Source organism: Podarcis melisellensis (genome assembly GCF_964234715.1).
Source record: "Podarcis melisellensis genome assembly, chromosome: 13".
Lineage (NCBI taxonomy): Eukaryota > Metazoa > Chordata > Lepidosauria > Squamata > Lacertidae > Podarcis > Podarcis melisellensis.
Genome location: NC_138545.1, coordinates 34984680 through 34999541, shown reverse-complemented (window position 1 = coordinate 34999541; position 14862 = coordinate 34984680). Strand labels below are relative to the sequence as shown.

Genomic DNA, 14862 nt, shown 5'->3' with positions numbered 1-14862 from the left:
ACACACATTTCCCCTTACTTTTTAGGAGGGGAAAAGTGAGTCTTATAGAGCAAAAAATACGGTAAATTATTTCGGCTTGTTGATATCTCTCGGTTACTTCAATTTTTTGGCAGGCCTGGAGAAAGAAACCTGTTGATCCGTCAAGCTCACAGGTACCATTTCAGGTTATCTATCAAATGATGTCACCGATATCAAATATCAGTGCATGTTGCAGGTCATTCACAGGTCTGCAAAAACAACAACAACAACCACTTGTGGTTCCCCCCCCCCCAAAAAAAAAATTATAATGAATATTTACTGCCATCTGAGTTCTGACACATTTTGCCCACATAGAATTATTGACAACCTCGGCACTCCAGCCCTTTGGATTTGCTTTAGTTCAAGATACTGAGTTAAGCAACCCCATATAAGCAGGCAATACTCTTTCCCCTACACCTCTTCCCACTCATTTAGGGCTTCCCATCCAGCCTTGGACCTGACTCATCCCTGCTTAGCTTTACGGAATTTGGCAGTGCCTAAGGGAACAGCTGTTCTTTCTGCTCTGCAGCCTTGACTCCCCCCCCCCCCACACACACCTGAAGCCCTGTTACATCACAACAGTTGCTTACTCATCGTCAGGGGAATGCCAGTTTGCTGATCACATTAACTCCACCCCATTGTCAAGGGAATTCCTGGCAAAGGTTCATCGAGTGTCCACACATCAGTTTCAAGCCCAACCATTTCCCATCTTCAAATATACACAGTGAAAAGGGACAGCTGTTTGCCGTGACTTGATTTGTGTCCTGTTTCCAGGGGCTCTGAGGGCTAAAATTGGTGCTGCCTTTGCTGGGAAGCCTCTTTTATAGTTAATTGTTTTTATTAAGATTTTATTGGGTTACAAAAGTACATCTTCTGGCTCTCTTTGAACCAGATGTTTCACTGCTTCCTAGATCTTGGATGAGGGACGCAGGTGGGACTGTGGGTTAAACCACAGAGCCTAGGACTTGCCGATCAGAAGGTCGGCGGTTTGAATTCCCGCGATGGGGTGAGCTCCCATTGCTCAGTCTCTGCTCCAGCAACCTAGCAGTTCGAAAGCACGCCAAAGTGCAAGTAGATAAATAGGTACCGCTCCGGCGGGAAGGTAAACGGCATTTCTGTGTGCTGCTCTGGTTTGCCAGAAGTGGCTTACTCATGCTGGCCACATGACCCAGAAGCTGTACGCCGGCTCCCTCGGCCAGTAAAGCAAGATGAGTGCCGCAACCCCAGAGTCGGTCACAACTGGACCTAATGGTCAGGGGTCCCTTTACCTTTACTAGATACTGAATAGAACAAGAACCCTGCATTTCTCAGATCTACAGTTCCCACTCTTCCTCATACACCTTTTATCATTTCTTTTAAGTTAATTAATAAAAGGTGTGTGAGCTAAATGGATGGTATTGTGTACGTTAGCCTGGCCTGGTTCAGGTTAGGGATGGATAAGAGAATGGAAGACGCCAGGAAGAGAAATAGGCACACACTCAGAGTTTTGTTTTCTCATCTTTGGTGGTTGAAAGAAGGGGAAGATGAGACCACTGGGGAATGGAGTGCATTGCATTGTGGGCGGTTCTCTGCTGCTCAGTCTCCACGTGCAAGTTGAAGAAGGAACATCTGTAGACGGAAAGTCTGTAATCATAGCCTCCTGCCACCCACCAGCTGTAGGGTGTTGGGCTGGGCATGGCATGGGCCACACACCTCAGAGAACAGTTATACAACCTCACAATTTGCTTCTTCCCCTGATCTGTTTATCCATTCAAAGGCTGAATAAGTAGTAGCTGGGTTGTAAGGGGGTGGTGCTCTGGGTTAAACCACAGAGGCTAGGACTTGCCGATCAGAAGGTCAGCGGTTCGAATCCCTGCCATGGGGTGAGCTCCCGTTGCTTGGTCCCAGCTCCTGCCAACCTAGCAGTTCAAAAGCATGCCAGTGCAAGTAGATAAATAGGTACCGCTCTGGCGGGAAGATAAACGGCGTTTCCGTGCGCTGCTCTGGTTCGCCAGAAGCGGCTTAGTCATGCTGGCCACATGACCTGGAAGCTGTACGCCAGCTCCCTCGGCCAATAAAGCGAGATGAGCGCCGCAACCCCAGAATTGGCCACGACTGGACCTAATGGTCAGGGGGCCCTTTACCTTTACCTAAGGGGAGTTCAGAGCTCTGCGGAAATGCACGAGGCCTAGTTTTCAGACCACATGTAGAGCGAATGCCCAGAGAGAAGCAGGATCAGATGTCAGGGGCTGGACTGAGGAGGAATAGTGGGAGCTGCTGCCCCCTTTTTCTGAACCTTCCCAAGGGCAGGAGGACATTATTGATTTAGAACGGTGGTTTGCAGAAGGGCATATTCCGGTGGGGGAAAGCTGGGAAGTACTGGGTGAGGAACAGCTAGAAGAGAAAACACCAAGAGAGGGACAGCTGGCAGATTCAGTGTCCTTGGACAGCATTCCTGGCCCTCCCCCTTCACCCAAGACTAGAGGGTGTTAGAACAGGAAGCGCAACAGCAACAAGCTCAGATTACCCAATGTAGGAGTGATGTAGATTAATGGGCATGGGGATGACCAACGCCATTTCTTTTAGAGATATGCATTCCTTGTCTCTCGCTGTGATCATTAAAGAACTTGTCTGGTAAGAAAGTTCCTTTTGTTTAATCTGCTCATTTACTGCCACTGGGGAAGGGATCTGATTCCCCGAAGTCTGACATCACCCCACTGACCCTGACCCCAATGTCATTGCATCCCACTCACCCCACTTCGTTACCTCCACAAACAGCAGTGAAGGTCTGGAAAGAAATGTTTGCGCATTGTAAGCATGCTCTACCCTTCCTGTTCAATGCACATTTTTAGCCTGTCCCAATGACCCTTACCTCTGCACCTTGCATCTGACGTGGCGGTGCACTCCTTGACAGTGATCTCGTCCTCTTCACACACGGTGCAAGGAAAGCAGGGGTCCACGTGGTTCGCTTCGTCAGAGTACGTCCCCAGGGGGCACTTCTCACACCACGTGTTCTGATTTTCCCCGCAGGGGTACACAAGGCCATGGCCCACTTCACAGATCCGGCACTTCCTGCAAGTGTCGCTCCTCTCGTCCCGGTAGTAGCCGTAGATGCATTTGCAGACGGTGTTGTCCGACTCCACGCAGGGTGCTAACATACCTTCCAGGCCCACACATTCCTTGCAAGGCTTGCAGGGCTCTGTGGCGCTCACTGCGTCAGAATAGGTGACGCCTGGAAAGAATGAGAGGAAGCAACAGTCATCCATTGGGCAAGAGATGTGAGGCATCATATAGAACTGTCTTCATGGGAGAAGTTGTGGCAGAGAATCTAAGATTTACTGCTTGCTATACTTTAAAATAAAAGTATATGAAGATGATTTATGGATTGTATTTAACACCAAGTAAGACACAGGTGGCACTGTGGGTTAAACCACAGAGCCTAGGGCTTGCTGATCAGAAGGTTGGCGGTTCAAATCCCTGCCACGGGGTGAGCTCCTGTTGCTTGGTCCCTGCTCCTGCCAACCTAGCAGTTCGAAAGCACGTCAAAGTGCAAGTAGATAAATAGGTACCGCTCCAGCGGGAAGGTAAATGCCGTTTCTGTGCCCTGCTCTGGTTCGCCAGAAGCAGCTTCGTCATGCTGGCCACATGATCCGGAAGCTGTACGCCAGCTCCCTCGGCCAGTAAAGCGAGATGAGCGCCGCAACCCCAGAGTCGGCCACAACTGGACCTAATGGTCAGGGGTCCCTTTCCCTTTATACTTTAAAATAAAATTTTATGAAGATGATTTATGGATTGTATTTAACACAAAGTAAGCTAGCCAAAATGTATAAAGCGAAGTCAAGTTTGTGTTGGAAGTGCAAAATGACAGAAGGAACATTCTTCCCTATGTGGTGGAGTTGCAAAAAAAGCTAAGGGCTATTGGGAAATGATATATAATGAAATTAAAAATATGTTTTAGTTGATAATTACCAAGAAACCCAAAGCTTTTCTTTTAGGAATTATAGATAATGATGTTACAAAAGAGCTGGTTAGCTTATTTAGGTACACGACGACAGCAGCATGAATATTGGTTGTCCAAAAATAGAAAGGAGAGTTCGCAACAAAGGAAGATTGGCTTTTGAAAATGATGGAGTACGCAGAACTGTCAAGATTAACACCAAAGATTAGACACCAAAACGACGGTAAATTCACTGAGGACTGGAAACTTTTTTATTGAGTTTTTAAAAGAACTATTATAGGGAGATGAAAATATGAGCAGGACTTGAAATACGAGGAACAATGTGAATTATTAAAAAAATAGGTGAAATTGAATGTATTGAATAGCATAGGTGAAATATGCAGCATTTAAGGTTAAAAGTGGAAACCATGGAAGTGGAGGAGAGGAAGTTGATTGATAATGTACGGTAATTTATGGTTTATGTTAAAATTTGTAAAGTTTTTTTTTCCTTGTGAAAAATTAATAACCAAGATTTTTAAAAGCCCAGCAGTCTCTCAATGAATAAAGAGCCCATTGACTTGGGTGTTAAAAGGGACTGGGGAGCGACTTCAGATGGCTCATCTAGGCTAGCATCCTGGCCAATGAGATGCTGATGGAACACTTGCAAGCAGTACCTGAGAGTAGCCACACTCTACCCATCTGTGTTTCCCAATATCCGGCTTGGCTTGTAGCCACTGATAGCCTCAGCCCCATCTTCTTTGAAAACCTTCCAAGTTGGTGGCCATCACTAGTTCCATTGACTAAAATTAGCCTATGGAACTCACTGCCTCAGGATGTAGCGATAGCTACTTGCTCAAATGGCTTTAAGAGGGTTTTAGAAAACAGGTTGATCAGTGGCTATTAGCCATGAAAATGAATACAACCTCCATGTTCAGAGATTGTATACCTCTGAATTGCCAGTCTTTTAAAGTCTCTTGACCTCCCTGGTGGCTGGAAGCAAGGTTCCTTCCAGGTCACTTCCAGGATAACAACTGAGAGCTGGGGTTTTGTTTTTTGGAACACTTAAATGCTGGATGCCTACAGTTCTTTCAACTGGAGAATGGGTGTGTCGAGTATGGGGGAAAAATTGAGATGTCAAAATTAATTTACCAAACATGTGCGATAAAAGGGAGGAAGAAAAACAAAGCAGAATTTTGGATTAGGCCGGTTGCCTTTTATTAATTTTCGTAAACAGGGCTACAGTACTGATTTGAATAAGTCCAGATGCTTTGAAGAAATTTTATACAGTTACTTTTGGAAATAGCTCAGTCCTCGTTCTTTGTGTTTTGCTTGCCTCGTGACTGTTAGACTTTTAAAAAATCATGTTGACACTCCCCACTGTGGTTCTGTTCAATTCATGTAGGTGTATCTCCCCTCCCAGAAAGGCTCACCGGACACCTTCTCCACTACCCTTAAGGCAACAGGCAAAAACATTCTATTCTCCCAGGCCTTTTAGGTGTTCTCCTACCAGGGCAGGCAAACCTCTGCAGTGTGAGGGCTGCATCTCCTAATATGCAGCATTCTGATAGCCACATGCCAGAGGTGAGCGGGACCACAGATGTTACTCTTGCCTTTATACAGAAGGCTACAGCCCGGTCACATAGAAGTCAGAGTTTTCTTCATGTACATCTCTCCATCCAAGCAAGCAGTGATACATTTCACTAGCCAAAAGAATTGGGAGAGTATGGATCAAGGCCAACGTAAAAGACCCCTGGATGGTTAGGTCCAGTCAAAGGTGGCTATGAGGTGTGGCGCTCATCTCGCTTTCAGGCCGAGGGAGCCGGCGTTTGTCCACAGCTTTCTGGGTTGTGTGGCCAGCATGACTGAACCGCTTCTGGTGCAACAGAATACCGTGATGGAAACCAGAGCGCATGGAAACGCCATTTACCTCCCTGCTGCAGTGGTACCTATTCATCTACTTGCACTGGCATGCTTTCGAACTGCTAGGTTGGCAGGAGCAGGGACTGAACTCACCCCGTCACGGGGATTCGAACCACTGACCTTCTGATCAGCAAGCCCAAGAGGCTCAGTGGTTTAGACCACAGTGCCACCTGTGTCCCATGAGGGCCAATGTGACCTGGGAAGAGTCCCAGGGCTCATAGGCCTAAAGGCCAAATGCAGGACCCCAGCCAGTGCGTTGTAGTGGTTAAGAGCGGTAGATTTGTAATCTGGGGAACTAGGTTCGCGTCTCCGCTCCTCCACATGCAGCTGCTGGGTGACCTTGGGCTAGCCACCCTTCTCTGAAGTCTCTCAGCCCCACTCAGCTCACAGTGTTTGTTGTGGGGGCAGAAGGGAAAGGAGAATGTTAGCCACTTGGAGATTCCTTCAGGTAGTGATAAAGCGGGATATCAAATCCAAACTCCTCTTCTTCTTCTCTGCGTGCATAAACCCTTATACATTAAGGAATAAGGCAGCAGGGGAGTAAGGAGCAGGCAGTGGCAGGTGGTAGAGGAGGCCGCAGCAGCTGTGGCAAGCATCACATTCCTTGGAAGCCAGATCTGCCACCTGAGGCAACTGCCTCAGCTTGTCTCATAGGTGGGCCAGCCCTGACTCCCACCATCCCTGACTATTGACCAGCGCTGATGGGAGTTGGAGTCCCACCACATCCGGAGGGCCACACGTCCCCAACCCCTGACCTCGAATACAGGGATTAACAGTGTGGGTGGGTGTGCAGATTGATAAAACAAGCTCAGTCGCAACCCCAGATTCAAGCCACCTGCCAACTCTGGCTGCAGGGCCTTTGGCTGAAGCAAGCGTAGCAATATACCAACCCTCCTAATTATGGTCCTTGCTCCCCACCCTCATTTCCTCTCCAAATTAAGTGATCCCAATATGGCTCCTGAAGGATCACAGGGTGGGGGAAGCCTGTTTAGAGTTTGCATAACTATGCCTGAAGGCAACATTCGCTTGCCGTTCATTGCTGCGTAGTTATAATTGGCTCGTAACAATAAAATTGACCCAACTCTGTTACAAAGATCGCATAGGATGAATCACACACCAGTGAGCATTATAAAGTGCGCCGTGATGCCTAAAGAGGCAATATATTATGATTTAATGGGGGAGTTAAACCAGCAGAAGGAGCTATACAAACACGCTGACTTCGAGCTAAAATAGTTTATTTCGATTTAGCTCTGGCTCCAGTGGCTCCTTCCTAGCTGAGGAGCCAGCACTGAAGATATCCAGTTTCGCACGAGCCAGGGAAGGGGTGCTGGCAAAGGATCAGTACCCAGATGGCAACATTGCCAAGTTCATGCCCTGAAATAGCCCCTGTACAGAAGGTATGGCATTTCCAGGGGTGGCACTTTCCCCATCGCAAACCTGCCGTAGCAAGGAAATCCATGCCTGGCAGAATTCTCCGTTCTGTGAATCATCCACTAGGAATGGGGGAGTGATTTGATTCATTCTTTTGAAAAGAATTCACAAACCGAAACATAGCCATCCTCGAAAATGCTCTGAATTTTGCAATGTGCTTCTCCAGCCACATAATGTATACAAAAATGTGTATATTACAGTAATGCTTGGGGGGGGAGTGCACTGTATTAAGGGAAATTCCTTTGCAATAAAGTGTGCATTAGGCAAAAATTGCATACGAAAATGTGCATATGAAGCCGCAGAAAAATCTGGATTAATGTTTATGAGAACTGTGGAAATGAGAAAAGCAGAGAAACTGAAATGGACAGATCTGCCCTTCCTTAAGACTAACACACACACACACACACACACACACACACACACTTCCTTTCTAGTGCTATTGTCTTCCCCCTAGCACAACTGCTATGCCACAAAAGGCCCAGGTTCCTTGCACAGCAGGTGATAGATGATTTTAGGACCTACCCTGGGAATGAAGCGTGGGCTGTCTTTTGCTTTAACTGGAGATTTAAGTTCATCATCATCATCTTTATACCCCACCCATCTGGTGGGACTTCCCCAGCCACTCTGGGCAGCTTCCAGACGAATATAAAAACACAATACGGTAGTACCTTGGGTTACATATGCTTCGGGTTACAGACTCCGCTAACCCAGAAATAGTGCTTCAGGTTAAGAACTTTGCTTCAGGATGAGAACAGAAATTGTGTTCCAGGGGCGCGCCGGCAGCAGGAGGCCCCATTAGCTAAAGTGGTGCTTCAGGTTAAGAACAGTTTCAGGTTAAGAACGGACCTCCGGAATGAATTAAGTACTTAACCTGAGGTATCACTGTAAAACATCAAATGTTAAAAACTTCCCAATGCATCCTGTATCCGGGGAATGTATCACTAGACCAGAGAAGGCTTCCTTAAATCTGGATCCCAGCGGTGCTGATAAGCCATTTTCGTTAGACGCACCAGGATTCAACTGCAACTCCCGCCAGCCTCAACCAACATAACCAAAGGTCGTTTCTATACACACTTTCCTCTAATGTACACATATTTGCTACACCTTATTTGGTTGAAGAACCGCATTACAAAATTCAGAGAGGGATAACATTCGAAGGCTAGATGTCCGTTGCTTTTGTGTATTGTTTCTGGTACTGAGTAATTTCCCATTAAGATGCAAACCAAAACAAAATTTCTTCACGACATGTGGACGATGCTTCCCTGAAACAAATTACAGATGTTTTCAGGGAAGCAGGAATCCTCGGTAATGAGCAACTGTCACAACCACGATGTTTGCTTGGAAACAAACTCCACTGAGCATGGAATCTCCAACCAATTTCAGGCACACCTTGTTGACATCTTCCTCTTCCACAAGATGGAGGAAGAAATGAAGGGATTGGCTCAATCTCAGCCAATAGGGAAGAGCTGGTCTGTGAGGCTGGAGTTGTGGGAACTGCTCCAATCCTGAAGAATCACCTCTTTCCCCATATAACTGCTTGGACACTGAAATTTTCCTCGGAGGTCTTTCTCCAACTGCCACTACTGACTGAGATGTGCTGAAGAGAAGGGAGGCCTTGGAAGAGAGGGTCTATCCTGGAGGGAGGGGCACCTCAGCTGTGGAATGACCCCACCCCTGAAAAAAATAATCACCTAACATCTAGTTTAATTTCCTTTTTTATTTCCCCAGACCTTTGAATGCATTTTGGTTTTAAGCTGTTTTACTCTCAATGATGTGTGTTCTCAGGTATTTATATGCAGGGCCAGATTAAGACTTTTAGAAGCCCTCAGCACTTAAAAGATTTTGGTGCCCCCTGTATGTACTGTATCTGATTCAAAATATAAACAATTGTTGTTGTTTAGTCATTTAGTCGTGTCCGACTCTTCATGACCCCATGGACCAGAGCACGCCAGGCACTCCTGTCTTCCACTGCCTCCCGCATAACAAGCCATAAAATATTGTCTTCTGCAATTATTTTATAAAGTTCAGGCTGACTGAATATTGTTTTTACTCTTTGTGTTCTTGTTGTCGTTGCACAGAACTTGAGAAATAATAAAATTATTATTCCTTAACAGCCTTGGCCCTGTATACCTGAAGGAGCGTCTTCACTCCCATCATTCAGCCCAGACCCTGAGGTCCAGCACCAAGGGCCTTCTGGTGGTTCCCTCACTGTGAGAAGTGAAGTTACAAGGAACCAGGCAGAGGGCCTTCTCGGTAGTGGCACCCGCCTGGTGGAACACCCTCCCATCAGATGTCAAACAGCTATCAGGCTTTTAGAAGGCATATGAAGGCAGCCCTGTACAGATAAGTTTTTAATGTTTGAGGTTTTATTGTGTTTTTAATATTTTGTCTGGAGTTGCTCAGAGTTGCTGGGACAACTTATTCAGATGGGTCGGTGTATAAATAATAAAAATTATTATTATACACGCATATTAGGGGAGCCTTTTTTTTTTTGGGGACCTGGTCAGCTGCACCATATGGTTCACAATAAATCCAGCAATGGAAAATTTCTGTGGTGCTCCCCTTCCCTTGATGTCCTAAGCATGTGCTTATTTTGCTTAATGGTTAATCCAGCCCTGTTTATATGCATGTATGTGCATAAAAGTGTGTGTGTGTGTGTGTACATGTGTACCTAGCATTGCTTGGGAATTCTAAGAAACCCAAAATATGAGTGCAGTTTTGAAACCAGTGGTTAAAATCAGTGCGGTCCGCCATCTTGATTCCAAATGGTGTCTAATTGAATCCCAACAAAGACAACCTGCTCCTTGATCTCAGGAAATCATCATGCAAGATTTGGTTATGGTGTCTTAAAAGGTGTCCAAATGCATAGCAAACAGGTCAACCACTTTCCAAAATATATAGCCAATACATACATAAATGTATGTCTATCGCTGTCTCAATTATTATTAAGTTTTACATGACATCATTTCCCGTTGTGAGCCACCCCGAAAACTTCGCTATGGGGCAACCTATAAATACCGCAAACGAGTAAATAAATGTTGATTTGGCAGCCATACATTGCTGCCATCTCCGTCCCACAGTGGGGATGCGGGGAGCAATGTTTGATCAAGCATCTGTTTTCCCGTCAATTAGCTATGGGAAAGGATTAGGATTCTGGTGTCCAATGTAAACATTGAATAACGATGCCAAAATTGCTGACTTTCCACTGACCCTGTTCTTCGTTCCTGCTTCTCTGGTTTCAGCTGCACTCTGTGGGGAATTAAATAGTGTGTGGAAATCAATCTTTCTGTGCCCTGCTTCAAGTCCCAAATTTCCTGGCCTGCTTTTTTCTCTGTGGGATCACCCTCACCATCATTACCCAAAAGCGTCTAGAGAAGGAGAACTTGTTTCAGATTGATGCAGGAACACACAAGTGCTGGCTATCTAAAGAAATGACTCTTCGTGTAACCAGGTTGCACAGTGACTCTAAAAGGTAAAGGTAAAGAGACCCCTGACCATTAGGTCCAGTCATGACTGACTCTGGGGTTGCGGCGCTCATCTTGCTTTATTGGCCGAGGGAGCTGGCGTACAGCTTCCGGGTCATGTGGCCAGCATGACTAAGCTGCTTCTGGTGAACCAGAGCAGCACACGGAAATGCCGTTTACCTTCCCGCCGGAGCGGTACCTATTTATCTGCTTGCACTTTGAAATGCTTTTGAACTGTTAGGTTGGCAGGAGCAGGGACTAAGCAATGGGAGCTCACCCTGTCATGGGGATTTGAACCGCCAAGTCCTAGGTTCTGTGGTTTAACCCACAGCGCCAGGCTTAAATCGCCCTCCTCTCAAAAATGCTCTTAATTCATTTCTTGATTTACCTTCAGGTGTGGTGTTGAGCCTAGGGCTAAGCAAAGCTGCACATTTCAGTTCCTCTCAGTTTCTCATTTGCACTCTCAAGTCCAGCCCTCCACATTCCCACATCAGTTTGCGAATGAAAAACAAAACTACAGCTCAGACTCCATCTTAAGCTAGACTTAAGCATGCCTTTGCAACTGAATTGCCATTTTAAGGGTGCCTGAACAAACCTACCATCTCTGTTATTCTGCAACAGGAACTCCGAAGGGAACAAATGTTATTCTTACCTTTCACAGCACTGTTTGTGTGATTTGTGTTTCAAGGAGAAGAAAGGGGGGGGGCAAAACCAGGAGAATCCAGTCTGCCTTAAAGCATTCCGGATTACTTAAACTAGAAGGCTAAAACTAGCCTATCTAAGCTTCCCTTTTAAGCTGCAAAGAGATGCACTCTGCTGAACTCACAAACATGATGGAGGGAGGATAATAGCTAATAAATATATCGTCTCCTAGCATCTAGACACAGCCCTACACCCCTAATATGCACACCTCTGTGTGCCATTTTGCCCAATATTTCCATTTTCTTATGCTTTTTTCACAAATATGTGCATTTTTATGCCTGCTTTACCCTGCTACATGCATTTTTCCTACCCATTACGTGGTTGGCGATCTGCACTGCAAAATTCGCAGAAACTCATTTCGGCTGGCGTACTGTTTCAGAAAGTGCAAAATTGGTGGGTTCGCTGATAAATGCAAACCAAAGGGTTTTTTTTTTCATTGATTCCTTCCGCCGTGATTTTGCAGCCATCCAGCTCCTCCACACACCCCCTCTCCCTCCCATTGCACCCTATTAATCTTTCATCAGCTGTGTGATCTCTTGAGGACATTCTTGGGAAATAGCCATTTTCCTTCTGAATGGCAGGACGCAAAAAGCCACTCTTCAGATTGAATGCCTCCATCAAAACACACCACGCTCTCATTTAAACTTGCCCTTTGCTGTCACTATCAATGAAGCAGTAGCCTTTGTCTCCAGCCTCTCGGGCAAACTCCCGCCTCCCCAAATCCCCCTTGTTAACTCGGGGGGCGGGGCGGGAAGGAAGGGAAAGTAATAGATCTAAATTGCAGGAAGGAGTATTAAGGTTAAATAGCAGAAGGGATGTTTTGAAACGTTAAGAGACTTGAGCACTGAAAAAAAGAAATGTTAGCGGAGACTTCAGCCTTCTTGGGGAAGGACTGATTCCTTGGTGGTGGAGCTGAAGGCCCCAGATTCAAATCCTGATATCTTCAAGGATCAAGTAGCACAATCTGGGAAAGGCATCTGCTGGGTATTCTTGGGAGTTCACTACCCACTAGAAGAAGCAACACTGGCCTACTGGTGCCAAGGCCTTGACCCTCTCTAAGAGGCTCTTTTGTGTTTTAGTTGTTGTAACCTGCCCTGGGACCACCCTCAGGTGGTGATAACTTGGAGGGATGGGATGTGGGTAGGTGAGCAGCCTGTGGGATGTAACATCATTGTAGCAGTCAAGTACAACATTTCCTGTTTGCCCAGAGTGAGCACACAGGGGGATGTTACTCCAGCCAGGAGGACTTCCTGTCACACCTGGTCTGGAGCATCCTCTTCCTGCATGTGACCAGGGAGATGGGCGAGACCCTGGAAGACCCCCTAAAAGAGCTAGTCCGACAGCCACCTTCCCTGCTCTCTGGACCCTTCTTCGCTTCATACGATCTTGATGCTTTTGCTGTCTGCTGGCTCTCAGCCAGCAGCCCATGGGCTCAATCCCCATATAGGATGAACCCACACTCCCTTCTGTAACTACAGGCTAAAGGCTACCTTCAGGATCATACCGTGAACTGAATGTAAGTAAACTTCTTATTACATTTAAGAGAAGACTGTTGTGTCTTTATTCTTTTTTTAGAAGGAACCAAGGGGGTTTACCAGGAATCCAAATCTGGACAAGCCAGACTGGATTGCTTAACTCAGGGGTCAGCAAACTTCATCAGCAGGGGGCCGGTCCACTGTCCCTCAGACCTTGTGGGGGGCCGGACTATATTTTGAAGAAGAAAAATGAATGAATTCCTATGCCCCACAAATAACCCAGAAATGCATTTTAAATAAAAGCACACATTCTACTCATGTAAAAACACCAGACAGGCCCCACAAATAACCCAGAAATGCATTTTAAATAAAAGCACACATTCTACTCATGTAAAAACACCAGGCAGGCCCCACAAATAACCCAGAAATGCATTTTAAATAAAAGGACACATTCTACTCATGTAAAAACACCAGACAGGCCCCACAAATAACCCAGAAATGCATTTTAAATAAAAGGACACATTCTACTCATGAAAAAAACATGCTGATCCCCTGGACTGTCCACGGGCCGGATTTAGAAGGAGATTGGGCCTGATCCGGCCCCCGGGCCTTAGTTTGCCTACCCATGGCTTAACTCAAGAGATTCTAATGAATCTACTAACTAGCTTTCTGCAATATACAGGGGAATGTACTCTGCTACTGACTCACTAGCGTGAGTGAGGAAGGATAATTTTTAATCAATATATCCTCTCCCATTATCCACAACATTCCCACACAGCTTAGGCAGACAGTCCAGGGGAGACAAAGAGGGAACTGAAGAATGGAGATATAGACAGGTTGGTAGCCCAGGCAAGTTGTGGAGGTCTGAGGGTTGGATTTGTCAATGGCTGTCAGTTTGTCAATGGCTGGTGGTATCGTGTTGGAGGGAGCACTTGGCAAGCTGTACGATTCTCTGATTTCTGTGAAATCAGCATCCATTTCTACATGCACAGCAGGCGCTGTAACTTTCCAACAGTTTGACCTTAGCCCTGAAAACGCACTCTTCCATTGTCTCCTGAGACAGACGGATGCCAACAAAAATTACCAGTGGAGGCTAGTGCCCAGCTGGGAGTGGGAAGATGGATGGCAATGGAGGCTCACAGTCACAGGAGCAAAAGCCAGTGGCAGGCCGAGACAGAGACAGTAATAGGCCGAGCCAACTAATTCCAGCTTCGTCCTCCTCCTCCTCCTCCCTGCTGAATTCTACAAAGGCAACACTGAGGCTGAAAAGAAGGAGGCTGACAGACAACGCCAGGGGTGCCAACTTGAATAAAATATTGGGGGGACTCAGGTAAGCCCCGCCCTGCATAATCAATCACATGACGCAATGCACATGCACCATTTGAATGGCAATGTCCATCAACTTGGGGGGAGGCTCAAATATTTTATGGGGGGGCAAAGATGTCTCAGCCCCTAGGAGTTGGCCCCTAGGAGTTGTATTTAAGGAGGCAGGCAGGTGATACCTGACTGAGGGCCGACTCATAGCTGTCAACCTTCCCTTTTTTGCAGGAAATTCCCTTATTCCAGCGCAGTTTCCCGCCGCTTCCCGCTGCTATCCCGGATTGTTAAGATATCCCGTAGACTATCTCCGGGACAGGTGAGGCTGCTGATCCCTTATTTTCAAATCTGAAAATTGACAGCTATGGGCCAACTGTTCTTGAGGGAAGAGTACCTTTCAGGGATTGGACTCAAGAGGGCAAGATGGAGGAGGAATGGTGGAGATCACACACACCCCTTTCTCCTGACGCTGCAGGAGAAGAGGGAGGCAGAACTGGTTTACAGCAGGGCTTTGAGGGGTTTAAGGGAGAGTTAGACAAACAGAAGAGTTGGGAAGTGTTAGAAGGGGGGGGGACTGTGGCAGGGCAGCCAGATGACACGTTGTCACTGGAGAGTTTTC

At 46.5% G+C, this 14862-nt stretch overlaps 1 protein-coding gene across 1 annotated transcript in view; it reads right to left on the bottom strand.

The window, feature by feature from the left end:
- Positions 1 to 14862, bottom strand: part of NGFR (nerve growth factor receptor) — a 62780-nt gene that overhangs the window by 16213 nt on the left and 31705 nt on the right. Inside the window, exon 3 of the mRNA XM_081884544.1 lies at positions 2870 to 3229. Within this exon, the coding sequence (XP_081740670.1) occupies positions 2870 to 3229 (360 nt within the window). The remainder of the gene's footprint in view (positions 1 to 2869; positions 3230 to 14862) is intronic.